Genomic DNA, 17,178 nt, shown 5'->3' on the forward strand with positions numbered 1-17,178 from the left:
TGTCTGATGTCATTGTACCTGTTCCATGTTGTTACAGGTAAACACTGTCTGATGTCATTGTACCTGTTCTATGTTGTTACAGGTAAACACTGTCTGATGTCATTGTACCTGTTCTGTTCCATGTTGTTACAGGTAAACACTGTCTGATGTCATTGCCCCAATATAGATATTTTTCTTTGTTTCTTTACTCATCAAAGTAAAATGCTTTTCAGACCGTCACATTGTTATCATTCATACATTCTTGTAATACCTGTTACTGTTAATTACATCTCAATTAGTTTGAGCAACAGTGGACTTGTCATTCATGCTAATAAAGCTAATCTGACAGACAGACACACAGACAGACAGACAGACAGACAGACACACAGACACACAGACAGACAGACAGTACTCACGATGATGGTGGGAGTGGCGGCGACAACGCAGTAGAGGATGAGGGGAGGGATGAAGCTGCTCTCGTCCACCCCGGGGTACGGCTTCATCAGGTCAGCATCGTTGCAGAAGAACCCCTGGACGTGGATGCCGAACGTGTCGGTCAGCTCAAAGTAGTAGGCCAGCAGGACGGTCCCTGCCATTATCACCAGCTGGAGAGACAACATCAGGGAGATATCAGGCTGGAACCCTAATCTAACCTAAATACAACCTGACCTAACTCAAAGTAGTAGGCCAGTAGGACGGTGCCCACCATGATCACCACCTGAATGAACAACACGGTCACATTAGTGACTAAGGCTTTGTTTACACTGCAGGCCTCAATCCTCAAACCAATTTTGTTTTTCAAATCCGTTTTGGAATACTGACTGTCCAAACAGTAAGTTACAAGTGACCAAATCAGATTTGTGTGTGTGTTCAGACAGCTATGATAGTTGTCATAGTAACAACAGGTGTGTGAGCAGTGGTGCCGGCTGATTGGTGGTGGTGCTCGTGCTTCCTGTCACTTAGAAGTTATGTAGCAAGCTAAGGTGACAAATATGCAAACATGTAAGAACACGTTTAAAGCCTCAAAATGTAACATGATCCAACTAGCTAGCTAGGTAACCGTTTAGCTAGCCAAAGCAGTCAACTAGCTAGCTAGGTAACCGTTCAGCTAGCCACAGCAGTCAACTAGCTAGCTAGGTAACCGTTTAGCTAGCCAAAGCAGTCAACTAGCTAGCTAGGTAGCCGTTCAACTAGCCACAGCAGTCAACTAGCTAGCTAGGTAGCCGTTGAGTTAGCCACAGCAGTCAACTAGCTAGCTAGGTAGCCGTTCAGCTAGCCACAGCAGTCAACTAGCTAGCTAGGTAGCCGTTCAGCTAGCCACAGCAGTCAAATATCAAATTCCATGTGCTTTTGGCTGTTTAGAGTGCAGGAAAAATATCAGATTCTAATCAGATATGCAAAACAAATGGATTTGAGGGACTTAGAACTGCCAATGTGAACCATGCTTAATGTATGTCTAGAAGAAACCCTAACCTTAGCTTCTGCGAGCTTCAACCCGACTTTGCTATTTTGTGATTATTTTGGAGTTGATCTATTTTTAACAAAAAAATACCTGAGGGGGGGGGGGGGTATGCCTCTTCAACAGCACATAGTGTGTTGACTCTATGGCAGTGGTAGTCTTGACCCATTGTTCACCCGTCTTGAAATACCCAATGCTCAAATTCTGACTCTTCTACCTCTCTTTTCATCTGTTATCGTGACTGGATACATTCTACCTCAGGACAAAACAACAAAGATGGCGTTTAAACTGTACCAGGCTATAAACAAATCAAATCAGATGTTATTGGTCACAAACACATATCAAATCAAATTGAATTGTATTTGTCACATACATATGGTTAGCAGATGTTAATGTGAGTGTAGCGAAATGCTTGTGCTTCTAGTTCCGACAATGCAGTAATAACCAACGAGTAATCTAACCTAACAATTTCACAACAACTACCTTATACACACACAAGTGTAAAGGGATGAAGAATATGTATATAAATATATATGAATGAGTGATGGTACAGAACGGCATAGGCAAGATGCAGTAGATGGTATCGAGTACAGTATATACATATGAGATGAGTAATGTAGGGTATGTAAACATTATATTAAGTGGCATTGTTTAAAGTGGCTAGTGATACATGTATTGCAGGTGTTATTGCAGGTGTAGTGAAATGCTTGTGTTCCTAGCTCCACTAGTGGAGTAATATCTAACAATACACACAAATAAAACTATCTCGCCCACTATCAGAAATTTAACTTAAATCCCTTTTTAACCACAGAGAGAGAGATGCTACGGTAAGGTAAAGTCAAAAGGTTTGTTACTAATGTGTGATGAAACTAAAGACGGTAGAACATGTGTCTGCTCTCTCTGAGACATGAAGCTGTGTGTCTGGTCTCTCTCTCTGAGCCGTGTGTCTGGTCTCTCTCTCTGAGACATGGAGCCGTGTGTCTGCTCTCTCTGAGACATGGAGCCGTGTGTCTGCTCTCTCTGATAAATGAAGCTGTGTGTCTGGTCTCTCTGAGACATGAAGCTGTGTGTCTGGTCTCTCCCTCTGAGCCGTGTGTCTGGTCTCTCTGAGACATGAAGCTGTGTGTCTGCTCTCTCTGAGACATGAAGCAGTGTGTCTGGTCTCTCTGAGACATGAAGCCTTGTGTCTGGTCTCTCTCTCTCTGAGACATGAAGCCGTGTGTCTGCTCTCTCTGAGACATGAAGCCCTGTGTCTGGTCTCTCTGAGACATGAAGCTGTGTGTCTGCTCTCTCTGAGACATGAAGCAGTGTGTCTGGTCTCTCTGAGACATGAAGCCGTGTGTCTGGTCTCTCTCTCTGAGACATGAAGCCGTGTGTCTGGTCTCTCTCTCTGAGACATGAAGCCGTGTGTCTGGTCTCTCTCTCTGAGACATGAAGCCGTGTGTCTGGTCTCTCTCTCTGAGACATGAAGCTGTGTGTCTGGTCTCTCTCTCTGAGACATGAAGCTGTGTGTCTGGTCTCTCTCTCTGAGACATGAAGCCGTGTGTCTGGTCTCTCTCTCTGAGACATGAAGCTGTGTGTCTGGTCTCTCTCTCTGAGACATGAAGCTGTGTGTCTGGTCTCTCTGAGACATGAAGCCGTGTGTCTGGTCTCTCGCTCTGAGACATGAAGCTGTGTGTCTGGTCTCTCTGAGACATGAAGCCGTGTGTCTGGTCTCTCCCTCTGAGACCTGAAGCCTTTGTAGTGGTTAGCTGCATGACTACTAACACTTTATATAACCAAGACTGGTTGGCTAGTAGTATTTAGGCCTGGTTGGCTAGTAGTATTTAGGCCTGGTTGGCTAGTAGTATTTAGGCCTGGTTGGCTAGTAGTATTTAGGCCTGGTTGGCTAGTAGCATTTAGGCCTGGTTGGCTAGTAGCATTTAGGCCTGGTTGGCTAGTAGTATTTAGGCCTGGTTGGCTAGTAGTATTTAGGCCTGGTTGGCTAGTAGTATTTAGGCCTGGTTGGCTAGTAGTATTTAGGCCTGGTTGGCTAGTAGTATTTAGGCCTGGTTGGCTAGTAGTATTTAGGCCTGGTTGGCTAGTAGTATTTAGGCCTGGTTGGCTAGTAGTATTTAGGCCTGGTTGGCTAGTAGTATTTAGGCCTGGTTGGCTAGTAGTATTTAGGCCTGGTTGGCTAGTAGTATTTAGGCCTGGTTGGCTAGTAGTATTTAGGCCTGGTTGGCTAGTAGTATTTAGGCCTGGTTGGCTAGTAGTATTTAGGCCTGGTTGGCTAGTAGTATTGCATAGTAGCCAACATAAGTCAAATAAAAAAAATAGTTGGGTGATGTTTATAAAGAGGCTATTTTTCGAAAACTCTTAGGACCAGTTTCCCAGACACAGATAAAGCCTAGTCCTGGACAGACAAAGCAAACCCAATGGACATTCTCCATTTGAAGTGGAGTTTTAGTCCAGGTATAGGGTAAATCGTTCCTTAGTTACAAGAGAACCGGCCTTAGTTACAAGAGACAAGCTTCCGTTCCATTGACCTTGATGGAGTAAGGAAGGAGACAGACAGTCTAATCAAATACCTACACTTTAATCAGCACTATGATATTACAGACAGTCTAATCAAATACCTACACTTTAATATTACAGTCAGTCTAATCAGCATCAGTGATCAATACGGACAGCGGGTCCTGTCAAAAAAAACAAAAAAAACAAGGCAATCATAACATGTCATCCCCCATGAATGAGGCATCTTCACCCAGTGGTGTCTGAGATATCGTGTGACGTACACATGAACAAATGTACGGAGACAGATTCATAGTCCCCTTCTCAATTTCATCGTGGGGGACCATACAACGTACTGCTGATGAGTGTAACAATAGAAGGTACATTACATAAATTGCCATTTCTAACTGAAAACATACTGTGCCACAGTGAACGTGGCTATTTCCACCGGTTTTGAAAGCGATTGGATTGTTCAAATGAAGACAAATACAGCCAAGCGACTGCGGACCACAGCGGCTGTCTTGGAACATCGCCCAGTCACTAACCCAGTGACTCTGACAGCCCCAGGTAATTCCTGTTATTACTACATGAGTTTTGTGTATTGACTGCTGGAAATTCTCTCAATTATAGGGGTGCTAAAACCAGACTGTACACTCTCCGGCAGACTTTAAAACCAGCCTGAGGTAATGGAGCTAATGGAGCTGATGGGGCGAACGGGGAGAACGGAGCTAACAGGGATAACGGGGCTAACAGGGATAACGGGGCTAACGGGGAGAACGGAGCTAACAGGGATAATGGACCTAACAGGGATAATGGACCTAACAGGGATAACGGGGCTAACAGGGATAACGGGGCTAACAGGGATAACGGAGTTAACAGGGAGAACGGGGCTAACAGGGAGAACGGAGCTAACAGGGATAACGGACCTAACAGGGATAACGGGGCTAACAGGGATAACGGGGCTAACAGAGTTAACAGGGATAACGGATCAGATGGGGATAACAGGGATAACGGAGCTGATGGGGCTAACAGGGATAACAGAGCTAACAGGGATAACAGGGATAACAGAGCTAACGGAGCAGATGGGGCTAACAGGGATAACAGAGCTAACAGAGTTTACAGGGATAACGGAGCTAACAGGGATAACGGAGCTAACAGGGATAACGGAGCTAACAGGGATAACGGAGCTAACAGGGATAACGGAGCTAACAGGGATAACGGAGCTAACAGGGATAACGGAGCTAACAGGGATAACGGGGCTAACAGGGATAACGGAGCTAACAGGGATAACGGGGCTAACAGGGATAACGGGGCTAACAGGGTTAACGGAGCTAACAGGGATAACGGAGCTGATGGGGCTAACAGGGATAACAGAGCTAACAGGGAGAACGGAGCTAACAGGGATAACAGAGCTAACAGGGATAACGGAGCTAACAGGGAGAACGGAGCTAACAGGGAGAACGGAGCTAACAGGGAGAACGGAGCTACCAGGGAGAACGGAGCTACCAGGGAGAACGGAGCTAACAGGGAGAACGGGGCTAACAGGGAGAACGGAGCTAACAGGGATAACGGAGCTAACAGGGATAACGGAGCTAACAGGGATAACGGAGCTAACAGGGAGAACGGAGCTAACAGGGATAACGGAGCTAACAGGGATAACGGAGCTAACAGGGATAACGGAGTTAACAGGGATAACGGAGCTAACAGGGATAACGGAGCTAACAGGGATAACGGAGTTAACAGGGATAACGGAGCTAACAGGGATAACGGAGCTAACAGGGAGAACGGAGCTAACAGGGAGAACGGGGCTAACAGGGATAACGGAGCTAACAGGGATAACGGAGCTAACAGGTAAAACGGAACTAACAGGGATAACGGGGCTAACAGGGATAACGGAGCTAACAGGTTTAACGGAGCTAACAGGGATAACGGAGCTAACAGGGAGAACGGAGCTAACAGGGAGAACGGAGCTAACAGGGAGAACGGAGCTAACAGGGAGAACGGAGCTAACAGGGAGAACGGAGCTAACAGGGATAACGGAGCTAACAGGGATAACGGAGCTAACAGGGAGAACGGAGCTAACAGGGATAACGGAGCTGATGGGGCTAACAGGGATAACGGAGCTGATGGGGCTAACAGGGATAACAGAGCTAACAGGGATAACGGAGCTAACAGGGAGAACGGAGCTAACAGGGAGAACGGAGCTAACAGGGATAACGGAGCTAACAGGGATAACGGAGCTAACAGGGATAACGGAGCTAACAGGGAGAACGGGGCTAACAGGGAGAACGGAGCTAACAGGGAGAACGGAGCTAACAGGGAGAACGGAGCTAACAGGGAGAACGGAGCTAACAGGGAGAACGGAGCTAACAGGGAGAACGGAGCTAACAGGGAGAACGGAGCTAACAGGGAGAACGGAGCTAACAGGGAGAACGGAGCTAACAGGGAGAACGGAGCTAACAGGGAGAACGGAGCTAACAGGGATAACGGAGCTAACAGGGATAACGGAGCTAACAGGGATAACGGAGCTAACAGGGAGAACGGAGCTAACAGGGATAACGGAGCTAACAGGGATAACGGAGCTAACAGGGATAACGGAGCTGATGGGGCTAACAGGGATAACAGAGCTAACAGGGATAACGGGGCTAACAGGGATAACGGAGCTAACAGGGATAACGGAGCTAACAGGGAGAACGGAGCTAACAGGGAGAACGGAGCTAACAGGGAGAACGGAGCTAACAGGGAGAACGGAGCTAACAGGGAGAACGGAGCTAACAGGGAGAACGGAGCTAACAGGGATAACGGAGCTAACAGGGATAACGGAGCCGATGGGGCTAACAGGGATAACAGAGCTAACAGGGATAACGGAGCTAACAGGGATAACGGAGCTAACAGGGATAATGGAGCTAACAGGGATAACGGGGCTAACAGGGATAACGGAGCTAACAGGGTTAACGGAGTTAACAGGGTTAACGGAGCTAACAGGGATAACGGAGCTGATGGGGTTAACAGGGATAACAGAGCTAACAGGGAGAACGGAGCTAACAGGGATAACAGAGCTAACAGGGATAACGGAGCTAACAGGGATAACGGAGCTAACAGGGAGAACGGAGCTAACAGGGAGAACGGAGCTACCAGGGAGAACGGAGCTACCAGGGAGAACGGAGCTACCAGGGAGAACGGAGCTACCAGGGAGAACGGAGCTAACAGGGAGAACGGAGCTAACAGGGAGAACGGAGCTAACAGGGAGAACGGAGCTAACAGGGAGAACGGAGCTAACAGGGAGAACGGAGCTAACAGGGAGAACGGAGCTAACAGGGAGAACGGAGCTAACAGGGATAACGGAGCTAACAGGGATAACGGAGCTAACAGGGAGAACGGAGCTAACAGGGAGAACGGAGCTAACAGGGAGAACGGAGCTAACAGGGAGAACGGAGCTAACAGGGATAACGGAGCTAACAGGGATAACGGAGCTAACAGGGATAACGGAGCTAACAGGGAGAACGGAGCTAACAGGGAGAACGGAGCTAACAGGGAGAATGGAGCTAACAGGGATAACGGAGCTAACAGGGATAACGGAGCTAACAGGGATAACGGAGCTAACAGGGATAACGGAGCTAACAGGGATAACGGAGCTAACAGGGATAACGGAGCTGATGGGGCTAACAGGGATAACAGAGCTAACAGGGATAACGGAGCTAACAGGGATAACGGAGCTAACAGGGATAACGGGGCTAACAGGGATACCGGAGCTAACAGGGATAACGGGGCTAACAGGGATAACGGAGTTAACAGGGTTAACGGAGCTAACAGGGATAACGGAGCTAACAGGGATAACGGAGCTAACAGTGATAACGGAGTTAACAGGGTTAACGGAGTTAACAGGGATAACGGAGCTGATGGGGCTAACGGAGTTAACAGGGTTAACGGAGCTAACAGGGATAACGGAGCAACAGGGATAACGGAGCTAACAGGGATAACGGAGTTAACAGGGTTAACGGAGCTAACAGGGATAACGGAGCTAACAGGGATAACGGAGTTAACAGGGTTAACGGAGTTAACAGGGTTAACGGAGTTAACAGGGATAACGGAGCTGATGGGGCTAACGGAGTTAAAAGGGTTAACGGAGCTAACAGGGATAACGGAGCTAACAGGGATAACGGAGCTAACAGGGATAACGGAGTTAACAGGGTTAATGGAGCTAACAGGGATAACGGAGCTAACAGGGATAACGGAGTTAACAGGGTTAACGGAGCTAACAGGGATAACGGAGCTAACAGGGATAACGGAGCTGATGGGGCTAACAGGGATAACGGAGCTGATGGGGCTAACAGGGATAACGGAGCTGATGGGGCTAACAGGGATAACGGAGCTGATGGGGCTAACAGGGATAACAGAGCTGATGGGGCTAACAGGGATAATGGAGCTGATGGGGCTAACAGGGATAACGGAGCTGATGGGGCTAACAGGGATAACAGAGCTGATGGGGCTAACAGGGATAACGGAGCTGATGGGGCTAACAGGGATAACGGAGCTAACAGGGATAACGGAGCTGATGGGGCTAACAGGGATAACGGAGCTAACAGGGATAACGGAGCTAACAGGGATAACGGAGCTAACAGAGCTGATGGGGCTAACAGGGATTACGGAGCTAACAGAGCTGACGGAGCTAACAGGGATAACGGAGCTAACAGGAATAACGGAGCTAACAGGGATAACGGAGCTAACAGGAATAACGGAGCTAACAGGGATTAACGGAGCTAACAGGGATAACGGAGCTAACAGGGATAACGGAGCTAACAGGGATAACGAAGCTAACGGAGCTGATGGGGCAAACAGGGATAACGGACCTAACGGAGCTGATGGGGCTAACAGGGATAACGGACCTAACAGGGATAACAGAGCTAACGGAGCTGATGGGGTAACGGTATAACGGAGCTAACAGGGATAACGGAACTAACAGAGCTGATGGGTCTAACAGAGCTAACGGGGCTAACAGAGCTAACAGAGCTAACGCAGCTAATTGGGATAATGGAGCTAACGGAGCCAACGTGACTAACGGAGCTAACGGAGCTAATGGGGCTATGAATGTACAAAGTATTATCCCCAAGATGGGCATGTTGGATGTACAAATCCCGACATTTCAGTATGCTCTGAAACATGGTTAAAATCTCTGTTGATGACAATTCCATCGCACTTCATGATTATAATGTTTACAGATGTAATACGCCAAAGAATGTGGTGGAGATATTTTTGTGAAAAATAACTTTAAGGCTTCTCTAGTCATGATGACATGATTAACCCACTAGACAGGACACCATCTCAGCTGCTTCTCTAGTCATAATGAACTGGTTAACCCACTAGACAGGACACAGCACCATCTCAGCTGCTTCTCTAGTCATAATAACTACTCCTGGCTAGCGTTTCCACCCACTTAGCTTGAAGCTAGCCCGGCCGTAGCACCTGTGCTACCACCGTAGCATACTCCTGAGCTACAATACCCGGGCCCACGACCGGTCTATCGATGTCATCGCATGAAGAGGAATAAACAGACTCACCCCATCGCGACGTCCCCCAAAGGCTAACTCTCTAGCCCTCACTATCTCCCTGCTTGCTAATTCGGCCTGCTAACTGCTAGCTTGTCCAGCTCCGGTCCGCTAACTGCTACCTTGTCTAGCCCGGGCCTACAAACTGTTAGCTTGTTAGCACAGGCCTGCTAACCGCCTGAATCGCCGCGTCCCAAACGCTCACCGGACCCATATTTACTTTCTATCTCTTTTGACTTTTAATTTGTCTATACCTTCCGGAAACCTGCCTCACCCAATGTGATACGGAATCGCTATTATTTTTTTATTTTTAGAACACACTCAAGAACCTCCAGAAGCTAACCAGCTAACTAGCTACAAGCTATTTAGTCATTGTTAGTTTTTTTAAAACCTGGATAACACTCGCCAGTCCAGCTTCCCTGCCCCATCCACCGCTGCCCCCTGGACACTGATCTCTTGGCTACATAGCTGATGCACGCTGGACTGTCCATTAATCACGGTACTCCATTCTGCTTGTTTGTTTTATCTGTTGGCCCCGTTGCCTAGTCTACGCCATTTTACCTGCTGTTGTTGTGCTAGCTGATTAGCTGTTGTCTCACCTACTGTTTTAGCTAGCTTTCCCAATTCAACACCTGTGATTACTGCATGCCTCGCTGTATGTTTCTCTCAAATGTCAATATGCCTTGTATACTGTTGTTCAGGTTAGTTTTCATTGTTTTAGTTCACAATGGAGCCCCTAGTTCCACTCTTCATGCCCCTGATAACTCCTTTGTCCCACCTCCCACACATGCGGTGACCTCACCCATTACTACCAGCATGTCCAGAGATACAACCTCTCTCATCATCACCCAGTGCCTGGGCTTACCTCCGCTGTACCCGCACCCCACCATACCCCTGTCTGTGCATTATGCCCTGATTATATTCTACCATGCCCAGAAACCTGCTCCTCTTATTCTCTGTCCCCAACGCTCTAGGCGACCAGTTTTGATAGCCTTTAGCCGCACCCTCATACTACTCCTTCTCTGTTCCGCGGGTGATGTGGAGGTAAACCCAGGCCCTGCATGTCCCCAGGCACCCTCATTTGTTGACTTCTGTGATCGAAAAAGCCTTGGTTTCATGCATGTCAACATCAGAAGCCTCCTCCCTAAGTTTGTTTTACTCACTGCTTTAGCACACTCTGCTAACCCTGATGTCCTTGCTGTGTCTGAATCCTGGCTGAACCCAACTATAACATCTTCCGTCAAGATAGAACTGCCAAAGGGGGAGGAGTTGCAGTTTACTGCAGAGATAGCCTGCAAAGTAATGTCATACTTTCCAGGTCCATACCCAAACAGTTCGAACTACTAATTTTGAAAATTACTCTCTCCAGAAATAAGTCTCTCACGGTTGCCGCCTGCTACCGACCCCCCTCAGCTCCCAGCTGTGCCCTGGACACCATTTGTGAATTGATCGCCCCCCATCTAGCTTCAGAGTTTGTTCTGTTAGGTGACCTAAACTGGGATATGCTTAACACCCCGCCAGTCCTACAATCTAAGCTAGATGCCCTCAATCTCACACAAATCATCAAGGAACCCACCAGGTACAACCCTAACTCTGTAAACAAGGGCACCCTCATAGACGTCATCCTGACCAACTGGCCCTCCAAATACACCTCCGCTGTCTTCAACCAGGATCTCAGCGATCACTGCCTCATTGCCTGTATCCGCTACGGAGCCGCAGTCAAACGACCACCCCTCATCACTGTCAAACGCTCCCTAAAACACTTCTGTGAGCAGGCCTTTCTAATCGACCTGGCCCGGGTATCCTGGAAGGACATTGACCTCATCCCGTCAGTTGAGGATGCCTGGTCATTCTTTAAAAGTAACTTCCTCACCATTTTAGATAAGCATGCTCCGTTCAAAAAATGCAGAACTAAGAACAGATACAGCCCTTGGTTCACCCCAGACCTGACTGCCCTCGACCAGCACAAAAACATCCTGTGGCGGACTGCAATAGCATCGAATAGTCCCCGTGATATGCAACTGTTCAGGGAAGTCCAGAACCAATACACGCAGTCAGTCAGGAAAGCTAAGGCCAGCTTCTTCAGGCAGAAGTTTGCATCCTGTAGCTCCAACTCCAAAAAGTTCTGGGACACCGTGAAGTCCATGGAGAACAAGAGCACCTCCTCCCAGCTGCCCACTGCACTGAGGCTAGGTAACACGGTCACCACTGATAAATCCATGATTATCGAAAACTTCAATAAGCATTTCTCAACGGCTGGCCATGCCTTCCGCCTGGCTACTTCAACCTCGGCCAACAGCTCCACCCCCCCCGCAGCTCCTCGCCCAAGCCTCTCCAGGTTCTCCTTTAACCAAATCCAGATAGCAGATGTTCTGAAAGAGCTGCAAAACCTGGACCCGTACAAATCAGCTGGGCTTGACAATCTGGACCCTCTATTTCTGAAACTATCTGCCACCATTGTCGCAACCCCTATTACCAGCCTGTTCAACCTCTCTTTCATATCGTCTGAGATCCCCAAGGATTGGAAAGCTGCCGCAGTCATCCCCCTCTTCAAAGGGGGAGACACCCTGGACCCAAACTGTTACAGACCTATATCCATCCTGCCCTGCCTATCTAAGGTCTTCGAAAGCCAAGTCAACAAACAGGTCACTGACCATCTCGAATCCCACCGTACCTTCTCCGCTGTGCAATCTGGTTTCCGAGCCGGTCATGGGTGCACCTCAGCCACACTCAAGGTACTCAACGATATCATAACCGCTATCGATAAAAGACAGTACTGTGCAGCCGTCTTCATCGACCTTGCCAAGGCTTTCGACTCTGTCAATCACCATATACTTATCGGCAGACTCAGGAGCCTCGGTTTTTCGGATGACTGCCTTGCCTGGTTCACCAATTACTTTGCAGACAGAGTTCAGTGCGTCAAATCAGAGGGCATGCTGTCTGGTCCTCTGGCAGTCTCTATGGGGGTGCCACAGGGTTCAATTCTCGGGCCGACTCTTTTCTCTGTGTATATCAATGATGTTGCTCTTGCTACGGGCGATTCCCTGATCCACCTCTACGCAGACGACACCATTCTATATACTTTCGGCCCGTCTTTGGACACTGTGCTATCTAACCTCCAAACAAGCTTCAATGCCATACAACACTCCTTCCGTGGCCTCCAACTGCTCTTAAACGCTAGTAAAACCAAATGCATGCTTTTCAACCGGTCGCTGCCTGCACCCGCATGCCCGACTAGCATCACTACCCTGGATGGTTCCGACCTAGAATATGTGGACGTCTATAAGTACCTAGGTGTCTGGCTAGACTACAAACTCTCCTTCCAGACTCATATCAAACATCTCCAATCGAAAATCAAATCAAGAGTCGGCTTTCTATTCCGCAACAAAGCCTCCTTCACTCACGCCGCCAAGCTTACCCTAGTAAAACTGACTATCCTACCGATCCTCGACTTCGGCGATGTCATCTACAAAATGGCTTCCAACACTCTACTCAGCAAACTGGATGCAGTTTATCACAGTGCCATCCGTTTTGTCACTAAAGCACCTTATACCACCCACCACTGCGACTTGTATGCTCTAGTCGGCTGGCCCTCGCTACATATTCGTCGCCAGACCCACTGGCTCCAGGTCATCTACAAGTCCATGCTAGGTAAAGCTCCGCCTTATCTCAGCTCACTGGTCACGATGGCAACACCCATCCGTAGCACGCGCTCCAGCAGGTGTATCTCACTGATCATCCCGAAAGCCAACACCTCATTTGACCGCCTTTCGTTCCAGTACTCTGCTGCCTGTGACTGGAACGAATTGCAAAAATCGCTGAAGTTGGAGACTTTTATCTCCCTCACCAACTTCAAACATCAGCTATCTGAGCAGCTAACCGATCGCTGCAGCTGTACATAGTCTATTGGTAAATAGCCCATCCTTTTTCACCTACCTCATCCCCATACTGTTTTTATTTATTTACTTTTCTGCTCTTTTGCACACCAATATCTCTACCTGTACATGACCATCTGATCATTCATCACTCCAGTGTTAATCTGCAAAATTGTAATTATTTGCCTACCTCCTCATGCCTTTTGCACACATTGTATATAGACTCCCCCTTTGTTTTCTACTGTGTTATTGACTTGTTAATTGTTTACTCCATGTGTAACTCTTTGTTGTCTGCTCACACTGCTATGCTTTATCTTGGCCAGGTCGCAGTTGCAAATGAGAACTTGTTCTCAACTAGCCTACCTGGTTAAATAAAGGTGTTCTCAACTAGCCTACCTGGTTAAATAAAGGTTAAATAAAGAAATTCAAAATTATTTAAAAAATTTAAAAAAATAATGAACAGATTAACCCACTAGACAGGACACCACCTCAGCTGCTTCCCCGCCCCAGTCATAATCAACTGGTTAACCTACTGGACAGGACACCATTTCGGCTGCTTCTCTAGTCATAATGAACTGGTTAACCCATTAGACAGGACACCACCTCAGCTGCTTCTCCGCCCCAGTCATAATGAACTGGTTAACCTACTGGACAGGACACCATTTCGGCTGCTTCTCTAGTCATAATGAACTGGTTAACCCACTAGACAGGACACCATCTCAGCTGCTTCTCTAGTCATGATGACCTGGTTAACCCACTAGACAGGACACCATCTCAACTGCTTCTCTAGTCATAATGAACTGGTTAACCCACTAGACAGGACACAGCACTGCCCTTCATATTGATCTGTCGAAAGCATTCGATACTGTTGATCATGTACTCCGGCAACGGAAGCCACCCGAGGTCTAGACCAAACTCTGCTGATGAATTTCAGTGTCATTTTCTTAACATAACTAAATGAGTCCCACAGACCTCAATACTAAGTGCTTTACAGTTCACTCTTTACATTCCTGTTTGTTTGTCCCTGAATAATAAAAACTGGGGCTTACATCTCTACGCAGATGACAGTAATTTATTTCCGTGCCCCCCCCCCCTCAGTGCAGCAGGTCATTCACGACCTCCTGCTTGGTTTTAATTCAATTCAAGAATAGCTCACTGATCTTAAATTACCGCTAAATGCTGATAAAACCCAAGTTGATGTTCTTCTCTGCAGGTCTCGTAAAATGTATTTATTCTAAATGTATCGTACCTTTATCCGTACGTTGAGAGCATCCCGAATTGAGCTAGTCCCCCATCACAAGTATCTAGGTATTTGGATTGACGATAAGATGTTCTTTTAAGAAACACATTGATAAGCGGACAAAAAAAAGTTGTGAGTAAACATTGATTTCCTATATAGAAATACATACGGTCTCACTTTTGAAAAAAGGAGGAAGATTGTTCAAGCATCACTCCTCCCAGTAATTGACTGACAACTCAATATACATGAACACAGCAATCTCTGTGTTAAAACCTCTAGATTCAGTCCACCACTCAGCCTCTGTGTTAAAACCTCTAGATTCAGTCCACCACTCAGCCTCTGTGTTAAAACCTCTAGATTCCGTCCACCACTCAGCCTCTGTGTTTAAACCTCTAGATTCAGTCCACCACTCAGCCTCTGTGTTTAAACCTCTAGATTCAGTCCACCACTCAGCCTCTGTGTTAAAACCTCTAGATTCAGTCCACCACTCAGTGTCTGTGTTTAAACCTCTAGATTCAGTCCACCACTCAGCCTCTGTGTTAAAACCTCTAGATTCCGTCCACCACTCAGCCTCTGTGTTTAAACCTCTAGATTCAGTCCACCACTCAGCCTCTGTGTTTAAACCTCTAGATTCAGTCCACCACTCAGCCTCTGTGTTAAAACCTCTAGATTCAGTCCACCACTCAGCCTCTGTGTTTAAACCTCTAGCTTCAGTCCACCACTCAGTGTCTGTGTTTAAACCTCTAGATTCAGTCCACCACTCAGCCTCTGTGTTAAAACCTCTAGATTCAGTCCACCACTCAGCCTCTGTGTTAAAACCTCTAGATTCAGTCCACCACTCAGCCTCTGTGTTAAAACCTCTAGATTCAGTCCACCACTCAGCCTCTGTGTTTAAACCTCTAGATTCAGTCCACCACTCAGTGTCTGTGTTTAAACCTCTAGATTCAGTCCACCACTCAGCCTCTGTGTTAAAACCTCTAGATTCCGTCCACCACTCAGCCTCTGTGTTTAAACCTCTAGATTCAGTCCACCACTCAGCCTCTGTGTTTAAACCTCTAGATTCAGTCCACCACTCAGCCTCTGTGTTAAAACCTCTAGATTCAGTCCACCACTCAGTGTCTGTGTTTAAACCTCTAGATTCAGTCCACCACTCAGCCTCTGTGTTAAAACCTCTAGATTCCGTCCACCACTCAGCCTCTGTGTTTAAACCTCTAGATTCAGTCCACCACTCAGCCTCTGTGTTTAAACCTCTAGATTCAGTCCACCACTCAGCCTCTGTGTTAAAACCTCTAGATTCAGTCCACCACTCAGCCTCTGTGTTTAAACCTCTAGCTTCAGTCCACCACTCAGTGTCTGTGTTTAAACCTCTAGATTCAGTCCACCACTCAGCCTCTGTGTTAAAACCTCTAGATTCAGTCCACCACTCAGCCTCTGTGTTAAAACCTCTAGATTCAGTCCACCACTCAGCCTCTGTGTTTAAACCTCTAGATTCAGTCCACCACTCAGTGTCTGTGTTTAAACCTCTAGATTCAGTCCACCACTCAGCCTCTGTGTTAAAACCTCTAGATTCCGTCCACCACTCAGCCTCTGTGTTTAAACCTCTAGATTCAGTCCACCACTCAGCCTCTGTGTTTAAACCTCTAGATTCAGTCCACCACTCAGCCTCTGTATTAAAACCTCTAGATTCAGTCCACCACTCAGTGTCTGTGTTTAAACCTCTAGATTCAGTCCACCACTCAGCCTCTGTGTTAAAACCTCTAGATTCCGTCCACCACTCAGCCTCTGTGTTTAAACCTCTAGATTCAGTCCACCACTCAGCCTCTGTGTTTAAACCTCTAGATTCAGTCCACCACTCAGCCTCTGTGTTAAAACCTCTAGATTCAGTCCACCACTCAGCCTCTGTGTTTAAACCTCTAGATTCAGTCCACCACTCAGTGTCTGTGTTTAAACCTCTAGATTCAGTCCACCACTCAGCCTCTGTGTTAAAACCTCTAGATTCAGTCCACCACTCAGCCTCTGTGTTTAAACCTCTAGATTCAGTCCACCACTCAGCCTCTGTGTTAAAACCTCTAGATTCAGTCCACCACTCAGCCTCTGTGTTTAAACCTCTAGCTTCAGTCCACCACTCAGTGTCTGTGTTTAAACCTCTAGATTCCGTCCACCACTCAGCCTCTGTGTTAAACCTCTAGATTCAGTCCACCACTCAGCCTCTGTGTTAAAACCTCTAGATTCCGTCCACCACTCAGCCTCTGTGTTAAAACCTCTAGATTCCGTCCACCACTCAGCCTCTGTGATAAAACCTCTAGATTCCGTCCACCACTCAGCCTCTGTGTTAAAACCTCTAGATTCCGTCCACCACTCAGCCTCTGTGTTAAACCTCTAGATTCAGTCCACCACTCAGCATCTGTGTTAAAACCTCTAGATTCCGTCCACCACTCAGCCTCTGTGTTTAAACCTCTAGATTCAGTCCACCACTCAGCCTCTGTGTTAAAACCTCTAGATTCAGTCCACCACTCAGCCTCTGTGTTTAAACCTCTAGATTCAGTCCACCACTCAGTGTCTGTGTTTAAACCTCTAGATTCAGTC

General features: G+C 47.3%; 1 protein-coding gene across 2 annotated transcripts in view; it reads right to left on the reverse strand.

Annotated features, from left to right (window-relative positions):
- The window catches only part of LOC109883433 (phospholipid phosphatase-related protein type 1), a 154,536-nt gene that overhangs the window by 83,580 nt on the left and 53,778 nt on the right, over window positions 1-17,178 (reverse strand). For both annotated transcript variants that reach the window (XM_031826008.1, XM_031826007.1), the window contains exon 3: window positions 396-584. In XM_031826008.1, coding sequence (XP_031681868.1) covers window positions 396-584 — 189 coding nt within the window. The remainder of the gene's footprint in view (window positions 1-395; window positions 585-17,178) is intronic.

This window comes from Oncorhynchus kisutch, linkage group LG6 (assembly GCF_002021735.2).
Source record: "Oncorhynchus kisutch isolate 150728-3 linkage group LG6, Okis_V2, whole genome shotgun sequence".
In the NCBI taxonomy this organism is placed as follows: domain Eukaryota; kingdom Metazoa; phylum Chordata; class Actinopteri; order Salmoniformes; family Salmonidae; genus Oncorhynchus; species Oncorhynchus kisutch.